Source organism: Myotis myotis, unplaced genomic scaffold (assembly GCF_014108235.1).
Source record: "Myotis myotis isolate mMyoMyo1 unplaced genomic scaffold, mMyoMyo1.p scaffold_m19_p_6, whole genome shotgun sequence".
Taxonomy (NCBI): Eukaryota; Metazoa; Chordata; class Mammalia; order Chiroptera; family Vespertilionidae; genus Myotis; species Myotis myotis.
This window is the reverse complement of record NW_023416368.1, coordinates 60,196,935-60,216,935: the sequence shown is the minus strand read 5'-3', so window position 1 is coordinate 60,216,935 and position 20,001 is coordinate 60,196,935. Positions and strand designations below refer to the sequence as shown.

Sequence of the window (20,001 nt, the reverse complement as noted above, 5' to 3'; positions counted from 1 at the left end):
GCTCTGCTCTCCGTGGTACCCCTGGTACGGAGACCTTGCTGAGCAGGTGCTCACTTCACGCGAGTGGATCACGTACGGAGGAAGGAGGCCCAGCTTCCTTAGGCAAATTCACTTCTTCTTGCCTCAGTGCCACCATCTGCAGAGGGATTTTGGTTGGTTATGCTTAGCCTTCCCACCTCCCTGGGCACAGGCTCACATCAAAAGAGAATAATGTGAACCAGCGTGTGAAGCAGAGCAGTCAGCGGACAGCGAGCGCTTATGCTGTGCTTTCGGGCGCCCTTTTCCTGCACAGACAACACCCCACCTCCAGTTTCCTAGCTTCCCAGCCGGGTGACCCACAGATCCCACCGCAGGCGCCCCGCCCCGCCCCTCCCCGCCCCGCCCCGCCGGCAGCGCCCGCCACGCCCGCGTGGCCCCAGCAGCAGCAGCAGGAGGAGGAGGAGGAAGGGGAGGCGCCGAGGGAGGGGTCCTCGGCCGCCGCGGGAGGCCGCACCGCCGTCCCGTCACGGCGTCGGCGCCGGCGGGGCCGAACCCGGAAGTGGCCGAGCCCGCGCACCCGCCCGCCCGTCCCCCCGTCGCCGCCGCCGCCGCCCCGCACTCGGGCGAGCGCGGGAGCCGCGCAGTCAGACGGAGCGCGCCCGGCCGAGCGGGCCATGGCCGCGGGGGCCGCCGCCGCAGGTGGTGGCGCCCGGTGAGGCGAGCGGCTCCCCCTCCGGGGCGGATGGAACGCGGCTCGGCGGGCGGGCAGTGCCGGCGTCCGCGGCTGGAATGGTGCTGGCGGCGGCGGTCGGTGCCTGCGTTCTGAAGCCCGAGAGGAGCCACAATGGAGACGCCGCCGCTGCCTCCCGCGTGAGTGAGCGGCCGGGCGGGCTGTGCCGCTGCGGATGAGGCGCCGCTGCGGCACGTGTCGCCGATCGCGGGCGCTGCTCGGGGACTGCCGCCCGGTGCTCGCCGGCGTTGGACGCCGGGAGCCGCGGGGGAGCCGACGCCGGGGGCGGCGGGCGGTGGGAGCTGCGGGGCGTGACGAGGCGCGGTGCCCGCAGTCCCCAGGCGGGCGCGGACGGAAACTCAGCCCGGCCCGGCGGTGACTTACCGCGCTGCCCGGGATTTCCTGGGAGGGTCTTCCCGGCCCCCGGCGAAAAGGGGGTTCGGGCTGGGACTGTGCCTGGGGGCGCTGCCCCCCGCGTGTGCCTCCCTGAGATGCACGGGCTGCAGGTGCCCGACCCCTTTCTAGGGGCTGGGGAGGTGATGCTCGGGAGTCCGCCGGCAGAAGGCTGCTGGCAAGTGCCGGCGCCCGGCGTCTCCATGAATGGGTCTCAGGTTGCTGGCTTCTCCGAATTTCTAGTAGAATGAGCCGAGGAGCCTTGGCATCACTGAAGGAGCCGTTCGGCGGCCCGGGGCATGTGACCTCTTTTCCCGGGCGCTGCAGAAGATCGTATCCCGAAATCAGAGCATCTTCTGTTGCCTTGGCGCCCTGGACACATCAGTAGTGGAGCGCCCTGCCGGGCACAGGTGTCTTTTTTTTCTTGGTACCCAGATACATTCAAGATCGCCTACAACAGAATTACTTCTTAGACATGATAACAGCTGAACAGTTATAGGGGAGATGTTACATGATTGAGTACACGATTTTATTTTATTTTATTTTTTAACATTTTGGTAAAAGTGAACTAGAAATCCCGAGTTTTGAAATTTTCAGATTTGATTCGCTTTCCTTCTGTTGAACCTTTATGAAGGAACAAGAGCCCTTTGAATCTGACTTCTCAAAACCGCAGACACACCTCATTCTGAAGAACGGCTTACCTTTTCATGAGAGTTTATTCATGGAGTCTTACGGTTTGTTTTTTTGTTTTTACCTCGATTTGGCCAGCTTCATTCCATGGCAGTTGTGCCTCATCTGCCTCTTGTGATTATTATTTGGTAGCATTCCAGCCAAAATATGGATATGAGGCTTGTGCTGAATAATTTTTTTTTTTTTTTTGATGCTGAATCCTTTTAGGAGAGCTAATAGGATTCTGGAATTACAATTTTTTAAAACTGCCTCATGGCATTGTTAGCTTGAGTGGAACAGGTCATGGGGATCTGAGGCGCAGATGATAAAGCCTCTTGAATCGACCCTCGTGGGCTGGTAGAAATGAGGGCTCAGTTGCTTCATGATCACTGTGGCTTTGAGGGCTCTGTGGTCTGGTTTTGTTCCTTAGCAGGTTCAGGAAAGTTCCTGGCTCCTAGGAAGCATGATGGTGGATTGTGAACAGCAGCAGTGTGAGCACAGCACCAGCACAAGTTATGTCCAGGCTTAGAGGCACATAAGGCAGGAAATGCTACCTGTATGTAGACAACACATGGTATGTGCAATAAACCGTGTAGATGTTTTCTGTGGCAAAGCTGCCCCCTTTACGTCAGTTCTCTACAATCCCTTTTTGCTTTTCAAGCAGAGGGGCCTCAAGAAAGAGAAAGCCCTACCGGTGTGGCTCAGTGGTTGAGTATTGACCCACGAACCAGGTGGTCACGATTTGATTTCGGTATGGGCACATACCCAGTGGGGGGCATGCAGGAGTCAGCCTATGGATGAATCTCATCATTGATGTTTCTCTCCCTCTCTCCCTCTCCCATCCTTAATTTGAAATTAATAAAAATATTTAAAAACTTTTTTCTTTTTTAAGGGGAAGAACAAGACGATTTCAGAATGCAGGTGAAAAGAATGGGTGTGGAAAAGCAGACTCTGGAGGGAGGGAGTAGAGACATAAACAGTGATTTAAATAGAAATAATAAAAAATGACCGGGGGTGAGGGGGATACTTTGTAAAGTGTATGACGGTCTAACCCAGTGGTTCTCAACCTTACTAATGCCGCGACCCTTTAATACAGTTCCTCATGTTGTGGTGACCCCCAATTTCATTGTTACAAATTGAACATAATTAAAGCATAGTGATTAATCACAAAAACAATATGTAATTATATATGTGTTTTCCGATGGTCTTAGGTGACCCCTGTGAAAGGGTCATTCGATCCCCAAAGGGGTCACGACCCACAGGTTGAGAACCGCTGGCCTAACCACTATGCTGTACATTTGTAACTAATACAAAACAATACTAAATGTAAACTGTAATTTAAAAAAAGAGATATTTGCGTGCAAATGTTGATAAATGGAATCTAGGAAGGATCAGCTAGTAATAGTTTTGGTGTCTTGCACAGTTCTTTGGTATTGAGACTCCATTAATAGTGCTGGAACAATGATAGGCTGAGAGGTCATGGAAAACCTGGAATGCCCACAGTGATGAAAGCATTGTTAAAACTTCTTTAAATCACGGGTGGCCAGAGTTGGTGAGACTTTTGCATTGTTTCTGTTCATTTAATAATAAATACAAATAGGTTGTATTTTCACCTGGACTATCGAGGATTAACTCTCATTGCAGAGTCCCTGAGAGTGCTGTTTACCTCTCTGTAAATCAGAAATAGTCTCCCTCCGCCCCCTTGGCCTGTTTGCTTCCACTCCCACTAACTTGTTTTTTCCTTCTACTCTGTACCACGGGTGCTGGGTTTGAGAAATGCAGGCAGTGTCTTCGGGAAGCAGTTTCTTCGGGCCTCACTGGGCTAGAGCTAGACCAGGACAGAGGCCGGTGAACGTTATTGGGAGGGCTCAGCTTCTCATAAGGTTAGATTTGTAGCCTGGGCTTTAAGGCAAAGAAAGATGTTTGACGTGGGCTTAAAGTGCTTTGGATGATGGGAACCAGGGACTCAGATCCTCTCTGTGCGAGTGTTTGTTTGTTATTTCATTCATTCTGCAAATACTAGAATGCCCGTCTCTCTGTCTGGCACTGTGTGTGGCACTTTTGCTCATACTTCTCTCTTAACAGTCAGTTTTACATTGCTTTCAAATCCCACCTTGTTCTCTTTTTGCCTGTTGGCATATTGTCTCGGAGGAGTGGAGGCGACTCTGCCCAGGCTCCCTTGTTCCTTCACTATGGGCTTGTTGAAATTAGGTTTTGATTTCTTCTCCTTTTTCCACTCCTCATCTTTTTCGATTTTCATATTGATTGTTATTGGGCTTTAATATCTCTGCTTATTGTGTTTTTGCATCCTTGAGTACACATAGTATTTAGATGCTGTTGCCTTTTGAATTCTGGGTGGTAGTATGACCATGGGACATGTGCCTCAGAATCGGAAAGGTGTGCAACTAAAAATTAGGTGTAAATTCGTAAAGGAGTTTCAGGCCATAAACTGAGATGTGCAAAAGGAAATGTAAACTGATAAGCCCCGATCTCAGGAATGTTTTCTATATTTTAACTTTCAGAGTTCACAGTTCATCCTTTGACTTCCCCTCACTGAACAGTTTTCTTGGCCTTTGTTTTCCTATTGGCTCTTCTTTCACAAGTTGACTTTCTCTCTACAGACCTGTTTTTTTTTTTTGCTTTTCCTTCTCAAATCTAAGCAAACATGCTTCAGGTGCAACCATATCTTTTTTCAGTCGATTCCGCATCACTGGACACACTTGAACTTTGGAGGTGTTCAAGCATAGGTTGGCAAACATCTTGTTGACTGTGTTCTAAGGGATTTAAGCAGGAGAAGATTGTCAAATTGAAGTCCAACATAGAATTGCTGAGTTTTTTGTTTTTGTTTTGCCAAGTAAAGAAATTATTGATAAACTACTGATCAGCTATCATCTTTTTGTAAAAGAAAGGACACTTTAGTACCCCTTCCCAATTCAAAGATGGATATAATCTCAGAATAAAGGATAGTTCTTAGGTGGAATAAATTTAGTTTTATGAAAACTTACTACATTGGCCTCATTTTGTCATAGACCTGTTGAAAGTTCATAGAAGTCTGACATTTGCAATCCACTGGACCAAATGACCTTTAATGCTGTTTCTAATTCTAAGATTCAATTTCTGTGAATTTGGAACTTCACCATTGGTTATCCCAATATCCATTTGTTTGTCTTGTGTAGCCCTCTGGCTATAAAAGTTTAACTAGTTTTTTTTTTAACTAGTCCTAAGTAAATTGGGCATCTCTCAGATTTTGGTGAACCTCCTCAAAGACAAAAATCTTTAAAATACTTAGGTAATGTTGAAAGAAGACAAATGAATCCTTGCGTATTGAAGGAAGTGTAATATATAAAGAAAATTTCTATCTGCATTTGGGAACTTGAGAAGTGGGTTCTGGAATAGTAGCATTTATGTAGTATTAAAATTTTCTGATGCTGGAAAATCACTGCTACACCTCCCACCAAAAACCCCCAAAAACCTCTTGTTTCTGATTAATATTTTCTAGTGCACTTAGTAGGCATTTAATAAACATTAATAAGTATGCTTTTGTGAAGGTGACTCTAAATTTACTCATCTGTGATTGTCATGGAACTGCACCAGGAGTGTTTATGAAAACAACTCAACTTCTTTCTTAAGATCAGGGTGATATGAAGAATTGAAAATTGCCTTTCAGAATGCTTTTCGATAGAATTCTTCCAAATTCTAAATGTATCTACTGTTCAAAATGAGAGAGTTCAGGTTTTGTTCAGATTTATTGGGTACCTACTATGACCTGGCTTTGGGAATAACTCAGAAAACAAAACAAAGTCCTTTTCCTCGTGGTTGAAACTGATAGGGAACAAATATATAATACAATTACTGTAGGGTGAGTTAATATACTTTGTCTTATGTACTTTTTCATTTCAGACTTTTGGCATTTGCTAATGTATTTTTTGGACCAGTTCTTTTCACTGATTCTACATTGCAAAACAAGCCCTTGCTTTCCATGACATTACCTTTTCTTGGTTTCTCTTCTAGTTTTTAAGTTGCTAAATGTGATTTACTTTATTTTATTACTCTATTTCATTTAATCTTATCAACGACCTACCTTGTAGTGTGGGTCCTATAAATTTTTAAATTGTTCTTCACAAATTTATTTATTTAAAACTAGAGGTCCGGTGCACAAAATTCGTGTACAGGTAGGGTCCCTAGGCCGGGCAGGCGATCAGGGCTGATCTGTGGGGTGACTGGCGGGGCCGTTGGGGGGCCCCGCCACACTGGCACCGGCCTTGGCTGGCCTGTGGGCTGGGGACAGCTCCTGCATTGAGTGTCTGCCCCCTGGTGGTCAGTGCACATAATAGTGACTGGTCGTTCCACCGTTTGTTCTGCTGTTTGGTCAATTTGCATATCAGGCTTTTATTATATAGGATGTACTTTTATTGCTTTTTAGAGAGAGGAAGGAGGATAGAGAGACAGAAACATCGATGAGAGAAAGGAATATATCAATAGGCTGCCATCTGCACACCCCACACTGGGGATCGAGCCTGCAACCCAGGCATGTGACCTGACCAAGAATCGAACTAGTGACCTCTTGGTTCCTGGGTCGATGCTCAACTGCTGAGCCACACCAGCTGGGCAGGTCTCTTTTAATTATCTTTTTTTAAAGGTTAAATTACTTTCCCAAGCTTATCATAGAGGAGAAACTGGGACTCTAATCTCTCTCTGTGGATCACTTTTTTGTCTTCCGTGGCTTCTCTTCTGTTACTGTTCATTGGCAGTAGCTGTTCCTCACAGATGTTGGCCTTGGCCAAGTCTTCTTTTCAATCAACTATTAATTGCTAAGTTGTGGCTCCATCTGTTTCTTAAGACTGGGCTCAAGAGCTGTGCTTCAGACTTGACTCTACTCTTAGCTCATATTTCAGATTTAACATTTCTAAAGCTGAGTTCATAATTTTTGTTCTCAAGCTGATTTCCCTTTATAACATCTCTACTTATTCAGTGGAATAATCAGTCTACCCAGATCCTTGGAATGGTCTTTGATTTCTCTCATCACCCTCCACATCTTATCAGCTTCCAGGAACTGTAGAGCCTTGGTTTCAAGTGTCCATTCTGACTGCTACTATTTTAATGAACAGATTTCGTCACTTGATACCTGATTTTTCTCCTATTGAGCTCTGTCTTCTCTCCTCACCTTTTAGTCCACCTACTATTTGACCCCCCCCCCTCCCCCCCAATATCTTGGAGTGATGTCAAAACCAGCTATCTCAGCCCGGTAGTCACAGCCCTCCATCATTTTGGCCATATCTTATGTGTTCAAAATCTGCCTTATCACAAGCCAGGAGATGCCAGACTTTTTCCTGCCCCCAGTTAAAATAACTGAGTTGGAGCCCCATTTCCTTCACAAAGTCTTTCTTATTTCCTTCAACTCATTCCAGCTCTTTGCATTCCAATGGTATTTATAATTAGTAGCCTGTAATCTTGCACCTGTATACTAACTTGTGCCCTTCCTCTTCAGATGTGCCTCCCCAGTTAGATGGTAACTGGAGAGTGCTGCAGTGTTCAGCCTCCTTTATATCCCTTCCCCTGCTGAGTACAGAGCATGCAGTAGGCATCTAGTCAGGGCTTACCTCCTTGATTCACTAACAGTGGTGGTTATCTGGAGTATTACTAATAATTTTAATTGACTGTTGCAATTAAGGATGAGGAAGACCAATAAAATCCATAAAAACGTATCTCCACATTCTGTTTAGCTCCCCACTTTAACATTTTTCTTCTGAACTCTGTTTACATTCGGTAGTGTTTAGTGCTTGGATAGCTCCCTGAGGCAAGTAGGGGACGTGTTACTACCTTTGACTTTCAGGTTATGGTTTATATTAGACATATTTGTGGAACAACAAAACCTTTTTTTTTTTTTTTTTTATAAACAAACAGTCTGAAGCCCAGAGAGGCTGAGTAATTAATCCAAGGTCAGTTGGTTAGTATTTGGCTCAGGCAGGAGGACAGTCCAGGCCATCCAGCTGATTCTGGGCCCTCTTCTCGTGCCTTTGCACTCAAGTGCTGGAAAATGTAGCCCATTCAACTGAATTGCCAAGTCATGTTGCTGCCCTCGCTTACCAGTCAGGTGATGGCAATACTAGGAAAGGTGGCAAAACAATATCAGAAATATGAGTGATAAAAGACATGACAATGTTTGAAATGACTCATCAACCTCCTTCTCTTGTAGAACCTCATAAATATCCCACTCTGACAGTGCTTTGTTAATTGTGTATAACATATTCTTTAAAATAAGAATGATCTTGCATAAGGTATGTTTTTACCCTGGTCCCTTTCCTGGTAATAGGCACTGTCAGGGACAAAAAGTGCCTGATTGTGCTCTGTTTGTCATGTAGGTGGGAGGGAAAGAAGGAGAGAGAGCGAGTTCAACTGAAGCAGAGCTTTATACAGCTCTATTGTTCTGTCTGAGAGCAATTATGCTCCAGCTTCCATCAACCTCTTCACCTCAGACATCCCAACCACCTCCTCCTGCCAAAGCTTCCCCACAACTTACCAGAAAGCCACACAGCCAAGTCCTGGGGGTCTGAAGAGGGGTGGCATGTACCATCTTCCTCTGTCCACCAAGAGGTTCAGCACTCTGCCTTAAGGGCTATCCATTTTATTTATTTTAAAAAATATTTGTATTCATTTCAGAGAGGAAGGGAGGGGGAGAGAGAGATAGAAACATCAATGATGACAAAAAATCATTGATCGGCTGCCTCCTGCACACCCCCTAATGGGGATCTAGCTCACATCCTGGGCATGTGCCCTTGACCAGAATTGAACCTGGGACCCTTCAGTCTGCAGGCCAATGCTCTATCCATTGAGCCAAACTGCCTAGGCCAAGGGCTAATCCATTTTAGTAACATTGGGCATTTCCAGTTTATCTAGATGTTTCCTTTCCAGCTCTGAGAAGGAAACTTTTAGCGATATATGTATTATACTGAACTCTTCAGTGGCATTATTTTGATGTTGTCTGTAAGGTGTTCTGTGTCTGGATAGGAGGTTTTGCTAATCTCACAAGATGCTTCATATTCAATCCTAAAACTATATACTGAAGGTATAGTTCAAGTTCTTACATGTCTAGGGCAGACATTAACATTTTTAAAACATATATATATATTTCAGAGAGGAAGGGAGAGGGTATGTTTTGTAACAATAGACCATTGGATAATTTTAAGATTGATTATGGAATGTAGAGTTAGGGAAAGACTTAAAAGTGAAAACCTTGGAAAAGTATCTCCTCCAGACATTTTTAAAGAAGACAGTTCTCAGAATGAAGAGCAACGGAAGCAGGGACAAGATGTAATTCTACATTTACAATGGTATAACTTAAAATGTCACCTACCACTTATCTGCTTCCTAGTATGTGCTCATTTCCCACATCTATAGTTTTAGACATGAAGTGTAATTTTCTGTTACTCATTTCTACTTCTGAATGAGAGACCATCTAACACAAAACATAGGAAATGGGAAACTATGGAAAGGGCTTTAGTGTTGCAGAAGTAGACTTGTGCAGCAGGATGCTATCTTTTTAAGTGGCTGTCAGTACAAAGAACACTAAAAAAATTTTAATGTTATTTCTTACTTATTTCTTTAAGCATTTGAATAAAGCCTTTTCTTTGCAGAGCTTCTGGAATACATAAAGAAAGCGGGAGCTGAAAATAGCTTTAAGAAAGCATCAATATAAACATTGGTTGTGTGGTAGCTGCCTTAAAGTTAATTCTCTAATACTACAAGTCTTAATTTCTAATTTCTTAAGTAACTAGAAGCATTCTTGACTCTTAATGATATTCTTTCTAGGGCAGAGTTGCTTTTGCTTCTATTCTGAGCATTTTCTGAAAAACTTTCTATGATAGTTTGCTGATCCTCAATGTTATATTTTCTCTGTGTTGTAAACTCCAAATTATTAAACTAGAAGCCAATGTAAATATTACTAAATTGTTGTATGTCTGGACATTCAGGGTTACATGGTCAGTTTGTATAGGTTACATATATCTACACATTTCTCCTTTTTCCTACTGTTTTCTTTACGAAAGAAAGAAGGGAGGTCGCAGTCTGAGAGTATTTCTTATACCATAAAGTATATCCTCAGCCACCTCACCAGATCTAGATGTTCTGCCATCTTTTGGCTTCTAGACTTTTTCTTAGGCCAGGTGTAACTCATCCCTCTACACACACACACACACACACTCACACACTCACACACTCACACACACGAGAGGCCACAGGGAGTAGAGTGCACTCCAGCTGTGGGTTCATCCACTGGATGCAGTGCCCTGCACAAAGTCATTTGTAAGGCCCCTTTAAAAACTCTCACACGGTGGGGAAGCGGGACTGATGCTCACTTCTAGTAGGTAAGCTCTGGAATAATCAGCTGTCTCAGTGTGGATTCTGGAGGCATGTGGAAATGAGCAAGGATAACATGTAGTTCATGTTGGAGGTTACCTGGATGTTTGAGTGCTTGAGTTTCATGGCTTCCTGTACCGTCTCGGTCAGTGATTTTCAACTGGTGTGCTGTAAGAATTTTGAAAACATGCAATACCTGACTAGGTAGGGGAACTGACCTCTTTTTCTGCTAGATTATCAAATAAAAAAAAATGACAACACCAAACACAACAAAACCATCCCATGTGAATGATCAAAATTATACCTATTTTTTGTTCAGATTGGCAAAAAATATATGTTTTGGTGTGCTACAGAATTTTAGTAATCTATATAAAAGCCTAAGCCACTAGTCAACCAGTTGCTATGATGCACACTCACCACCAGGGGGCAGACACTTAAAACAGGAGCTGCCCCCTGGTGGTCTGTGTGCTCCCACAGCCAACCTCCCGTGGCCCCTCCCCCCATGCTGGCCAGCCTCCCGCAGCCCCTCCCCCTGGCTGGCCTGCCAACATCACATGGCCCCTCCCCCTAGCCGGCTGGGCCCCCTCCCCGCCCCCCATAGGCCTTACCCATGCATGAATTTGTGCACCAGGCCTCTAGTTAGTTTATGTGTGCCATGAGATGAATAAGGTTGAAAATCGCTGATCTAGGCAATCAATGATGTTCACATTGCTGTCTGCAGCTAGATTTTTCTCTCTAATTCTAGGCTCCAGTATCCATCTGAAATCTTTTTGACATCTTCACTTCAAGGTCTGATATCTTATAACCAACATGTTTAAAGCTGAGTTCTTCATCCTCTTACCTGTAAACCGGTTCTCCTTACAGCCTTCCCCATCCAGTAAACAGAAACTCAATCCTTCCAGTTGCTCAGGCCAAAAACCTTGCAGTCATTCTGACTTTATTGACATGCCATATGTGAGCAAATCTTGCATCTTACGAACAAATCTTATTGACACTACCTTTAAAATATGTCAGAACTGAGCCACTTCTCATCACTGCTCCTGTCTCCACAACTACTACCCTGCTCTGAGTGACTTTCATCTCCCACTGCATCACTCTCCTAAATAGCTTCCTCCCCTTTCATCTTCTACCCATATAGACTATTCCCAACCAGCAGCCAAAATGATCCTTTGAAAATATAAGTTGGATCGTGTCACTCTTCTGCAATGCTTCCCCATTTCACTCCAGGGTAAAAGCCAAAGTTCTTACAATGTCCTACGAGGCCCTACATGATCTGCACTCCCCTGTCCCTGCCTGCCCCAGTCCTGGTCTCACTATGTACTCCTGACTCTCTTTACCTTGCCCCTTTTCTTATTTCCCTAGCTCTTATCATTGTCTAACGTGCCTCATGCTTTCATGATTTGTTATGTGTATCTCCCCCCTCTCCCAACCCCATACAGTAGACTCCAAGCTCTGTGAGGACAGGTATCTTCATTTTGTTTACTGATGTATTCCAAGAGCCTAGAACAGTGCTTGGTACCTAGTGGGCCATCAAAAAATATTTGCTGAATGAATTAATGAAAGATAACATTTTAAAAAATGAACCAGCCTTTCAGAAATGTGTCAGGAAAGAGTTATGAAGAGAAATACAACAATAACTAATGATTTTTGCCTGCTGTTCTTATGTGATATATATATATATATATATATATATACACACACACACACACACACACATACATACATACACACACATATACACACGTACACACACAGTATATATATATATATCATATATATAAAGAAAGATTTTGTAAGGCTTAATTTGGTATCCTGATTTTTTTACTTAATGAATTTACTGAGATATTATTTACATGTCATAAAATTCACCCACATAATTGTATATACTTCAGTGATTTTTAGTAAATTTCTAAAGTTGTACAGCCATTTTATCAAAGTTCCCTTGTGTCCATTAGCACTTAATTTCACCTCCTCCCTGGGTACCCTGATTTTATTTGCTATTTTTTGGCTTCCAGGTCTCTGAAGAATAATTTATACGGTAATACCAATATGGCCTTGTGTTCTTAAAAATTATAAATTTAAATAAGAAATTAAATATTCATTGCTAAATGCAGGAGAGGATGTGGAACCTTAATGAAAAGAATGAGCTTGAGAGTCAGACATGCCTCTTACTCTCGGCTCTGTCATTTACCAAGTTATCCAACAGAGGAGATCATTTCTTAGCGTTTTATTTGGAGGTGTCTGCTGAACCACGTTTACTGAATTTTTGGTGCTCATCTTTGACAGAGCTTTGATACCAGGGAGGTAATTACCCACTTTTTTGTTAAATTCATAGTGACCTTCAGGAAGTTCTTAATCCTACACTGGCATATACTATACCGTGAGACTTCTAAAGAAGTGTGGGAGGGGGCATTCACTGTATCTCTTGCAGCCTGATAAGCCTAAACTAAATTATCTTTAATAAGGTCTTTTTCTGTTTTTTTGTTCTTTTCTTTTATGTACAGATGCACAAAGCAGGGTCATCAGAAGCCTGTCGATTCAAAAGATGATAATACTGAAAAACACTGCCCAGTGACAGTGAATCCTTGGCACGTGAAGAAAGCTTTTAAAGTCATGAACGAATTAAGAAGGTATCATTACATTAACATACATGTAAACATGGGTGTCTTCCCTTTAAGTTTCAGCTGTTTATAGTAAATGCACTCCTCTTGCCTCATTGTTGCTTTTTAAAAGCCTTTTCTGCAAGTGTTTTAAAGGAAGAAAGAGAGCAAATAATTGATCAGAAGTGTGAATGGTAGCCATATTGACCTTGTGGCTATTATTAATTGAGATGTTCTGTAAGCAGGAAATACATAATGGATTTCCAAGATTTAGTACAAAAAAAAGAATGGCAAATAATTATTAATAAGTTTTAAAATGTTGATTACATTTTAAAATAATATATTGGATATTTTGGGTTAAATAGAATTTATTGAAATTTGTTTCACTGTTTTGTTTTGTTTTAAATGTAATTACTAGAAAATTGTGATTTGTGTTATATTTTTATTGGACTGCAGTAATCTAGGGTTTCTAACTTGTTATCACAAAGAATATGGAAATAAAAGTTTTAGACAAGAGAAGAATGTAACTCTCTCTTTGGTGGTGGTGGTAGTAATTTTAGGTAGTAATTACACATTGCTTAGGTAATTCTCAAATGTGTTAAGTAATGAAAAGAGTGACTTTAAAAGTGGACTGAAATATGAGTAGCGTTTCTTTTTTTAATTAAAAGACTAATGTATGTACGAACAGTATTGGTTTTGTTTTCTTAGCATTTTGTGAAAGACATTTTGCCCCCATATATTTCTACATATATTTGAAAGTTTAGGCTAAAAAGGGAGTGACTTAAACTTTCCCTTAATGTCTCTGTGCTATGTCTTGTTTGTTTATTTGTTCTTTAATTAAAGAGTTAATAACTGTTTATCTACTGGTGATGGGAATGCAATGGTGAGCCAAAACAGACATGGTTGCTGTCCTCATGGGGCTTATGGTTGACTGTAGGAAGCAGGCATTAATCAGTAAAAGAATCACACAAATAATTCCAGTGGCAGTAAGTGCTATAAGAAGGGCTATGGAGGCAGGTAACAGGGCTATGAAGGAAGGCTTCCCTGAGAAGATGGGAATAATTGTGCTGAGATCTGAAAAGAAATAGAGTTAAGGAAATAAAGTCCAGATGGAGTGAAAGAGATTAGAGAACTGTGTTCTACCTGGGGAATGGCAGTGCTCAAGTCTATGATGGTAGGGAGCTGGCCTCACTGGAGGACCTCAGGAGCAGCTGGGGCACAGATGGCCAGGAGGTCATGGCAAGAGAGGAGGCTGTGTGGGTAGATGAGGGCCAGCGTTCTTAGGACCTTATGCATTTTGTTCTTTATCAGGAGTTCCTGGGAGAAAGCCATTAAAGAATTTTAAGCAGGGATGTGATATGGTCAGATTTGTATTTTGCAAAGAGCACACTGGCTTCTGGGTGGAGAGTGGATTGAAGAGAGAGGGACAAGAGAAAGTTAAACTGAATACTGGATGTTTGATTTGCTTCCTAGTCTTACCTCACAACATTTTCAATAAGTAAGTAGGTTTTCATTTAGTCTTTGGGAAAAAATATAGCTGGGATTACCCAGCAGGTTTGGCCATGCTCTTTCAGTATTTTAATCCCATTGCAACAGTAATGATTAGAATGTAAAATGCAGTGGTTCCTAAGTGGAATTGAAAGAAAAGTAAAAATAATAGATTGTTGTGAGACTGAGATCTTTAATGGCGTTTCTTTTCCTTTGAAAGGTCTAGAAAAACTGACTTTTCAAAAAATATATATTTTTATTAATTTTAGAGAGAGGAAGGGAGAGAGTTAGTGAGATGGATACATCCATAAGAGAGAAACATTGAGAGAGAGACATCGATCGGCTGCCTCCTGCTCAGCCCCTACTGGGGATAGAGCCGGAAACCTGGCATGTGCCTTGACAGGAAATCAAACTGTGACCTCCTGGTTCATAGATTGATGCTTAACCACTGAGCCATGCCAGCCAGGCAAGACTGACTTAATAGTCCTATTCACGTTTCTTCCCTACTTCCTTGGGGTGTGGGAGCCGTGGCCTTCCACTGGTGTTGGGAGTACATCTCTTTGAGCCTTAACTATAAAGTGAGGGGAGTGGACGGGATGCAGTGTACGGTTCACTGAGACTCTGACATTCCCCGGAGCCCATGCTTATCTGCTTACCTGCAGGCCAAGTGTCCTTGCCCGCTGCTGGGATTATTTAACTGTAGCTTTCATTCACCTATTTGTTTCATTTTGGGCGTGAACTATATGGCTGTGAAGTAGTACCTTCATGTTCTTCGTGTTGCACCATTTCAGGAGCTAGTGTGTCACCAGGCGGGTAGTTGATAACTGATTTTCAGAACAAAGAATGACCTTTGAATAGCTGGAGAATGTTGGCTGCCAGGTCTATAGCCAGGATTGTATAAAGAAGTCATTAACTGCTAGTGTTTTAAAAAATGAACTCTCTTTGGGATTCATTAGCCTGTCCCCCCCCCCCCCCCACACACACACACCTTTTTTAAAAAAATTTTTTTAATGCCATTCTCTTCTCTCTTACCCTTATAAGCATTGGAATGAGTCTTAAAAAACAAAAAACAAAAAATCTCTGAAGTGGCCTACTCCTTGTACAGAAGTGTAAGAAAATCACTTCTTATTTCCTGTCCTTGCATCAACTTCCTGCTGCCAGGAAAGGGTGGCCGAGAGCGGTTTCCTGACTTCTGGGAAAGAGCTTCCTTGTTCTCACCACTCTGCTCTTGGGCTGCCCCTCTAGTTGGTAGAATAACAGTTGTCTGCAGAGTCCTGTGAAGTTTTGCCTGATGGAAGTGAAATTTGAGGAGTAAAAGTCACTTTTCTTCCAATTATAGTTGGTGTAAAGTGTGGTTGTGGGAGAACAGGAGTTTTGTAAGTTTTAAGTTAAAGAATTAATATAGACTAGTTTTTGGAGGTTTTGTAGACAGGAGGCCCAGATACAGCTTTCTTTCCCAGCCCCATATGAGCATGAGTAACTTAAAATTATTTGGTTTAGAAATCCTGCAATCACTACTAAACAGTGCATTCAACAAGTATTTGTAAGCCCGGTTCTCCTTCGAAATCAGCTAGCATGCCCAAAAGGCTGCATGGGAGCCACCAACAATATCAGACTTGCCTTTCAGTGTCTAGATTGCTTCAGGAGATGTCAGAGAAAAGGATGAGGTAGTGGATTTCTCCTGGGAGGATGCTTTTCAGCAAAATGAGCTCTTGCATCTTTTTTTTTTAATGTCTTGCCCTCTTTTTTTTGTCCTAACACCTGATGCTGTTCCAAGATGCCCTGGGGCACATTCCTAAGGCTGTGGTCAGTGTTTGCCCAGTGGACTCTGACTAAGAGCTCATTTCACCAGCCTGACACCTCCATTGTTACTTGAATTCCCTGCCCTGTGGCAGGAAGTGCCTCCAGATTTTCTTTGACACCCAAGGAAGCAAGGTGGACAGATGCTATGTCAGCTGCTCACCACCCCCGCTTCCAGTGGAAAGTAAATTCTTGTTTCATGTGACTACTAATTATTTTTGATATCTCAGAGCCTGATGGCACATTTTACTTTAAGAAGATATGTATATATAACAGTGATAAGGTTTTCTAGTCTTAAGAATTCATTCATTTTTATATCAGAAAATCAAAGAATGTCTTGGTACGTTCAGGCATGTTTTATTAATTTTCAAAGCACTTTTTTTCCCCCTGAGAAGGACCCATTCTCATGATGTCATTTCATTTAGGAGATGGAGTGCCTTTTATTTTTCTGTGCCATCTGAGTTTTACATAAGGTTTGTGTTTCTCCTGTTCTTCAGATTTGAGCTTAGAAGCAACTTCTTTCCAAAGCCCCCCATAGAGTTGGCCTCTCTTGTGTGTTCCCAAACACCCCACATTTGCGCCATCTTAGTAGTCATAGGTTTACTGTGTAATTACCTGTTAGCTTGTCTGTTTTCCCTGCTCGACTGTAAATTCCTTGCTGTCATGGACATTATCTTTCTTATTGTGGTAAACTGACATAGTGCTTGGTGCCCAGTTAGCCACACTGGATATTTGCTAAATGAATGGGTAAATGCAAATTATGCTAAATAGCAACTGTATCTCATTATTCTGAAAGTCTTTCCCTTCTACAGTCCATTCACTCATTAGACTTCAAGTAATAGGAACATAAACTCAGAAACTCACCATGTAGACTGGTGTGGGCTGCTGAAACAAGGTTCCCTTATTTTTATTGTCAGACTTTTTGTTTGTAGCCCCTTTCTCCTCACCCCAGCGTCATCCAGCTTGTGAGCATGCACCTTTGGAAAGAGGTAAGGGCCAGACTCAGTAGACACAAACTGGCTGAAAGCTAAGAACAGGGGTTCTCAAACTACGGCCCGCGGGCCACATGCAAATAATACAAATATTGTATTTGTTCCCGTTTTGTTTTTTTTACTTCAAAATAAGATATGTGCAGTGTGCATAGGAATTGGTTCATAGTTTTTTTTTTAAACGATAGTCCGGCCCTCCAACGGTCTGAGGGACAGTGAACTGGCTCCCTGTTTAAAAAGTTTGAGGACCCCTGGCTAAGAAGGTTGGTCAGATCTCTCTCATCTTTGAGTGCTGTTTTAAAATCTAGAGCCAAAACAAAAATTGAACACTGGAACTATGTCTTTGATTTGTAATGTGGCCCTTAGGCTCCATGTGACCTTACCCGGGTGTGGGCTTCACACTACTAGTTTGGGGATGCTTTTACCTTATTAGTTAACATCAATGAATAAGCCAGTAAGACTAAGCTAATTATGTGACACCCAGCAGGTGTTATGCTACAAGGATTGGATCAATGAGTAATTGTAATTGAAGCTGAATGTAATTAATTATGTGATTTTGAGGTGTTCAAATGTAATTCCACTTAAGTTCCATCTGGAAACTAGAGTGCTAAGAGGGATTACTGATGAGGAAAACAGGCATAAAGATGCTCGTGACTGATGTTTGAGTTGTGTCCAGATACTCCCTAGGAAAATGCAGGTGACCCTCTTGAGAGACCTGTGCTGCTCTGCCGACTGCCTGCCGTCCCACCCCCTTCTCTCCTTTGTTCACACCCTCTGCCTCTTCGCACTTCTTGTTCCACACGTCCCCATTGGGCTCCGCTGCTCCAGGTCGCCATGCAACAGAACATTCTGTTCTGTGTGTTCTCTTGCTCCTTCTTCACTAGCTAACATTGACTTGTTTTCAGAACTCAGCTTAAGGTCAATAACTCTAGGAAGCTTTTTCTGCCTCTCAGTCTGATTTAGATGCTCTCCTGTTTCCAAAGCATCTTTACAATGGTGCCTTCCACTCTATTCTATAATTTTGATTGTCAGTCCTTTCTGCTAGTCTCAAGCAGAGATGATCCTGCAAGGTCTTGTTGAATGAGCAAATAAACTTTGATTTTTCTAAATATTCTTGTAGAGGTAGTGCTAAAAACCGCCTAAAATTGGGCTTTTATAAACTATAAATACAACTTTAAAAATAGTTTTTAGTATATATTGTGTCACATAATAAATTGGTGTTATTTATACCATACATTTATAATTCATACTGTCTTTTATGTTAATCCTCACCTGAGGATATCCTTCTATTGATCTTCAAAGAGAGTGGAGGGGGGAGAGAGAGACAAAGAGAGAAACATCAATGTGAGAGAGACACATCAATTGGCTGCCTCCCACATGTGCACCAACCAGGACGGGGAATTGAGCCTGCAACCAAGACACCTGCCCCTGACTGGAATCGAACCCGGGACCCTTCAGTTTTCAGGTTGACACTCTCCACTGAGCCAGACTGGCTAGGGCTATTTTATACTTTCCATTCCCTGTTTTATTCAAACTTTAACACGTCTTACAACCACACAACTTTAGATGGATTTGTGTAGTGGTTAAGAGAACTCTGGAGCTTGTCTCTGTGGATTTGAATCCAGGTATTGTCACTAGAAGGACTTTAGATTGGTTATTCATCATTTTTTTTCAATCCTCACCCGAGGATATTTTTCCATTGATTTTTTAAGAGAGTGTAGAAGAGAGAGGGAAAGACAAAAACATTGATGTGAGAGAAACACATTGATTGGTTGCCTCCTGCACACGCCCTGACCAGGGCCCAGGCTGGGAGGAGCCTGCAACAAAGGTACGTGCCCTTGACTGGAATCGAACCCAGGACCCTTCGGTTCGCAGGCCAATGTTCTAGCCACTGACCCAAACCGGCTAGGGCTGCTTATTCATCTTTAACTTTGGCTTCCCCAGTTGTACATTTGTGGGGTAAAAATCATATCTACCTCATAAGATTGTGAAGGGGTCTGAATGAGATAATATGTGCAGGTAAAGCTCTTGCATGGCTTCCTCCTGAAAACACTGCTGATTTTCTCACCCTGGTTATTTTGAACCCATGCAATTCATAGAATTGCAGAGTGGCTGTATATTCTCAGAGCAGATGGTAGACGTTGTCAGTCCGCCACACTGACGGAGGAATCACAGATGAGTGATGTGGAGGAATGACAGCTTCGTGAGACATTATGCCACCTTTTATGCCTCTAACGTGGGACCTGCCTGATGTCTCATACAGCATCGTGAGCCATTACATCAGCACCACCCATGAGCTATACTTCAATCCAAAGGGCAGAGCAAGCTCATCCCCGGTGAGGCCCAGGACGGCAGTCATCACCGGTGCTAGGGGCCATGATGTTTCTGACAGCTTCTCCTGTACTGGAGGGAAAATAGATGCTAATAAGGTCTCCGAGAGTTTTTTGCATGAACTCCACGGAAACAAGTTTGTAAAGTGTGGAAAAGTGGAAAACTAGCAGGACTTGGTTAAACTCTTGTGAAAATGTTGCTTATAAGCTTCTAGAATCTTACAGAAGTAGGCAGGCCACCCTTGGAGGAAATAGACAGAATAGTTGAGGTGGGGCCACATGTGACTTATGCATGCTATACATATAAATTCAGTGCTCAGATAGTTGAGGTGCCATGAAAGGACTTGGTTTCCCCACACCTGTTTCAGCCATTGGTAACATGACTATGAGTCACTTTTAGAGTTGGTGCCTTCTTGCTTGTTCTGGAATAAGCATCAGCAACCGTTAAGACACTTTTATTTCGCTAGGGAATCTTACCTAGCAGCTTGTATAGCGTGTAAAAAATGCTTACCCCACATACTTGTGAATGAATTAAAATGGATAGTTTAGAATTGGAGGTAGGTTTACTGAATAATGGCTTAAGGTAAAATAATGGTCTAGGACAGGGGTGGGCAACCCCTGGCACGTGTGCCAAACATGGCACGCCAGTAACTTGCTGGCATGCGAAA

At 42.9% G+C, this 20,001-nt stretch overlaps 1 protein-coding gene across 8 annotated transcripts in view; it reads left to right on the top strand.

Annotated features, from left to right (window-relative positions):
• The first annotated feature begins 570 nt into the window (after positions 1 to 570).
• Positions 571 to 20,001, top strand: part of KLHL2 (kelch like family member 2) — an 80,583-nt gene continuing 61,152 nt past the window's right edge. For 2 of the 8 annotated variants that reach the window (XM_036312376.1, XM_036312377.1), the window contains exons 1-2: positions 12,631 to 12,756; positions 16,440 to 16,487. In XM_036312376.1, the coding sequence (XP_036168269.1) occupies positions 12,740 to 12,756; positions 16,440 to 16,487 (65 nt within the window). In that variant the 5' untranslated portion in view covers positions 12,631 to 12,739. Of the gene's footprint in view, positions 850 to 10,890; positions 10,916 to 12,111; positions 12,431 to 12,622; positions 12,757 to 16,439; positions 16,488 to 20,001 lie in introns of those variants that run through there. The other 6 variants (XM_036312378.1, XM_036312382.1, XM_036312381.1 and 3 more) reach the window with 6 other exon arrangements.